Source organism: Cibotium barometz, chromosome 43 (genome assembly GCF_041138505.1).
Source record: "Cibotium barometz isolate CiBa-2024 chromosome 43, ASM4113850v1, whole genome shotgun sequence".
NCBI lineage: Eukaryota > Viridiplantae > Streptophyta > Polypodiopsida > Cyatheales > Cibotiaceae > Cibotium > Cibotium barometz.
The window spans coordinates 40,876,003-40,879,729 of NC_141088.1; the positions used below are offsets into that span (position 1 = coordinate 40,876,003).

General features: G+C 43.3%; 1 protein-coding gene across 1 annotated transcript; it reads right to left on the reverse strand.

The window, feature by feature from the left end:
* Positions 1–321: 321 nt before the first annotated feature.
* LOC147613917 (beta-arabinofuranosyltransferase RAY1-like) lies at positions 322–2,998 on the reverse strand. Its single transcript, XM_086781256.1, has one exon. The coding sequence runs from the start codon at positions 2,706–2,708 to the stop codon at positions 528–530; it is 2,181 nt and encodes a 726-aa protein (XP_086637382.1). The 5' UTR covers positions 2,709–2,998; the 3' UTR covers positions 322–527.
* Between the last annotated feature and the right edge of the window lie 729 nt (positions 2,999–3,727).

Sequence of the window (3,727 nt, forward strand, 5' to 3'; positions counted from 1 at the left end):
GTACACACACACACACATGTATGTATGTATGCATGTATATGCAAACGCACACACTATTGTATGTGTGTGTGTGTGTGTGTATACACACACACATGAACATGTACACATATACCTATATAGATAGGGTCTCAAGGGGTTCACATGAAAAAAATGTATTTTATCACCTGAGTTCAACAAGATACCTATTTTGAATCAGGCCATTTTATAGTTTTAAATTTATAGGAGGTGTCTTATTTATTAATTCCCAGTGTATTTGAAAAAATGTATACATATAAGAAATGATATTAATTTTCTCAAAAACCATGTATACACGCCTATTTTTTAGTACCCTCTACATGGTGCTATCAGGGTTTTTTAGAAGTGAGACCCTTGGGGTTAGGATCTTGGTTTTCACAATGGTTTTCAATATGTTTTACTTGGCAATGAGGAGTATAACTCTGTATTTGTGAAAAATAATGAACTAGTAGTATGGTATATACACAAATTTTCCCTTTCAAGAGGGATCCCAACAAGGCCTTGGGCTAACTTTACAATGGTTTGGAACTGCTTGTAGGGAGAGAGATGTTGAGGGCAGGGAGGAAATGTGTTTGGAATGCGGATAGAAGGGCGTGACTGGGGCTTAGGGGGTGCCATGGTTGGAGGCACATGCGGTTGCTTATGTCATAGAACCAGAGACCATGCATGACAAGACGGATCAACTTATTGGCCTTGCCAGCTATGAAGTTGTTGTGTAGTAAGACACATCCTTTGTGCTTGCATGACATTGATGGATCTTTGGTATCCCAGTGCCTGAATACAAAGCCATTTGGGAAATGCTCATGACTCAAGAAAATTGTCCGAATACCATTCTCTCCAACAACACATTCTCTATCCCCTACTCTCCTCTCTCCCTTCTCACCACATAGGATGTCATAGAAGCTAGGTTGCTCAGTAGTCTTTGTCCCCATGGCATGACCTACAATGGCTTCAAAAGCATGGATTGTCTTCTCTTCGGCCCGCGCGAGGTAGAACCCGGAGTTTGCACCTCGGATGCTATTCTCGGGCAGGTTCTCATTGGGCTCATCACTCTGTATGGGCAATGTGCCAGGGCCAAGTGCAAGAAGCTGAGGCAAGGGGTTTTGGAACCAAACAATGTCCATGTCACTCCATAGAACGGAGTACCCTTTCCTAAGGACTCTTAAAACCGACCATGATTTGAGCTTTGACACGTGCTTAAAGCACTCGGAGGCGAAAATGCACTGCCCATCACTGCCTATGAGAGACCGGTAGTCTTCTGCAGAGCTCTCCAGGTACACTGGGAGGCCTTGCATGTAGGCATATTCGAACAAGGCCTCGTCAAAGGCTGCGATGAGGACATTCTTCACGCCCAAAGATTGTGCTCTGCATACGAAACTAAGCAGCATCTCCTTGTAATTTGAAGTGCCGCCCACCATCACCACAACTCTATTCTCATTTGCCACTTGTGGCAGAAGCTCATCAAGGGTATGAGGTAGACCCGGTGCAGTTTTCTTCCATATATGATTAGTGCTGAGGTTAACTAATTGCTCTAACCTTGCACCATTAGGTGATAAGTCTCCACCATCATCATCAACCTTCAAACGGCTGCTCTTCGACTGCTCCAGTACCATGCATAGATTTTGAACTTTGGCCTCTGCACAACGTATCAATCTCCATTGAGCAGCGGAACTAGAGCTGATGAGCTCACCATTGCCTTCCCTTGATAGCATTGCATTGATGTAAGCTTCCCATGCAGTAGTGCTACTTGGAACCCTAGTGGAGTTTGAGACAATCCTAACACTGACTATGGCGTCACTTGCATCTACAATGGCCCTAGAATTGGCATCGGTGTTTAAATGCTGAAGAATCCAACTCTCATAGGTGCCCACCACATGGGAGAAAGGAGGAATTGGGACTGCTGTTAGTAGAGGAACTCTAGAGTTTGGTCTGTTGTTATTGTTGTTCCATGCCCAGTAGGCAACTGCTTCATTAGAGCTTTGTAGAGAGCCTTGGGACCTCACAAGGTCTGCTATCTCTTTGAAACTTGTAGGAAGAGCAGATAGCCTACTTGTCATCTCCACAAGTCCTAGTGATCCTTTCCTGGCAAAAGAGATGGGAAATTCTCCCCCATTCATATCCCAATGCCTTCCAAAGAGTACCCAATTCTGATGCGTTTCATGTGTTTTGTGCAACGCATCCATAGAGTCTTGTAGAAGCAAAGTGTTTGTGTTAACAATCAATGAGATGTCTGTATCTGCTTGCTGTGCCCTTGCAAACATGCTGTGGACCTGCAGTGTGCCCCTTAAGTTCTGATCAATATTGGGCTCTACCAAGACCTTGTCACAGAATTGCTTCGAAACCTTATAAAAAGAGGTATCATTGCCAAGCAAAATTATCTTTGGAGTGGGCACCAAGTTCAACCATGAGAGGAGAGCTTGGTATTGTGGGTCATTGGAAGAGTTGGAAAAAGGCCTTGTCGGAGCTGTGAAGATGGTGAGAGTGGGCAATTTGGATCCTCGTATAAGATCGGAAATGATTTTCCTATGGTTGCATATGGGATCATTAGAAGCTCCACAGTGAGAAACAGAGGTGGAATATAAGCCAACGCTTGCAATCAATCCACCAACAATGAGGGTGCCAATGAGAAGTGAGTGTGGAATGGAAATAGATGTTCTCAGCAATTTCCCAAGGGCAACAAAGGGTTTGGCCATGGGAATAGAAATGGTGGAGGCAATTGTATGTAACTGTGGATTTGATCCAAGAATCAACAACTTGTAAGACTGGGATGTGGAGGCAATTGTATATAAGAGTCGACTTCTTGTAAGACTGGGATGTGGTGGAGCAACGGTGTATGGCACAATTAAGCAATTGTAAGGCTTGGGCTGTATAGATTATGCTAATATAGAGGCAATGACACAGTGAAAATCAAGCCAAGAATAAGCAGCTTGTATGAGGTAATTGAAGGTCAGTAATTAGGAGAGGATTATGCAGTCAGTCATCGCAGTTTCCGTAATCCATTGAATCATTGATATTGATTTCACCGAAATTATCTCGCATGTAAACATATGTTAATTATGTTTAGGGTGGAGCATTTAACATCGATTATTAATAGTTTAATCATAATGATTTGTGCGAGATTGACCGGCCTCTTATGTCGATCACGTGTCACTTTGCGTACCAAGAAGAGGACCAAAGGACCACACGCTCACGTAACTACGACTATATAACCAGGCCGTAAATAATAATTTAATTATGAACATATAATGCATATTTATTAAACTAACTTGGTTTAGGCCCACAAGAGTTGAACATTGTATGATTCCGTCTCTCTCGTGTTGGTTGGACAACGTTTCTCTGCTTGAGCTTATCCCTTCACATTTCTAAGGACACGTGCACCTTGGAGCCTGCCATCACTTGGATTCCCTTTGAAAAGTAAGCGCCATCCATCTTCATTAGTAAGTAGTCTACTCCACACCAACCTCCTCTCGCGAATAAACCTCATGGTCTATGAAGAATAGTTATGGGTCTATCTGAGACCTGTGGCAAACTGTGAGCTTCCCTCTCAGACTTAACATAGGGGATGGGAAGTGCCACAGATGCAAGGAGGTGGAGGATGACCTGCACATTTTCATGCACTACCCTATTGCAAAGAAATGTTTCGAGTCATTAGCCAATTGCATTCAGCTATGGAATGGTTACATCCTTGGCTGGAAAAACTTGTTACTTGGAG

Excerpts from the sequence above, each read along its gene's own strand:
- LOC147613917 (XM_086781256.1), bottom strand. The coding sequence starts at position 2,708 with ATGGCCAAACCCTTTGTTGCCCTTGGGAAATTGCTGAGAACATCTATT.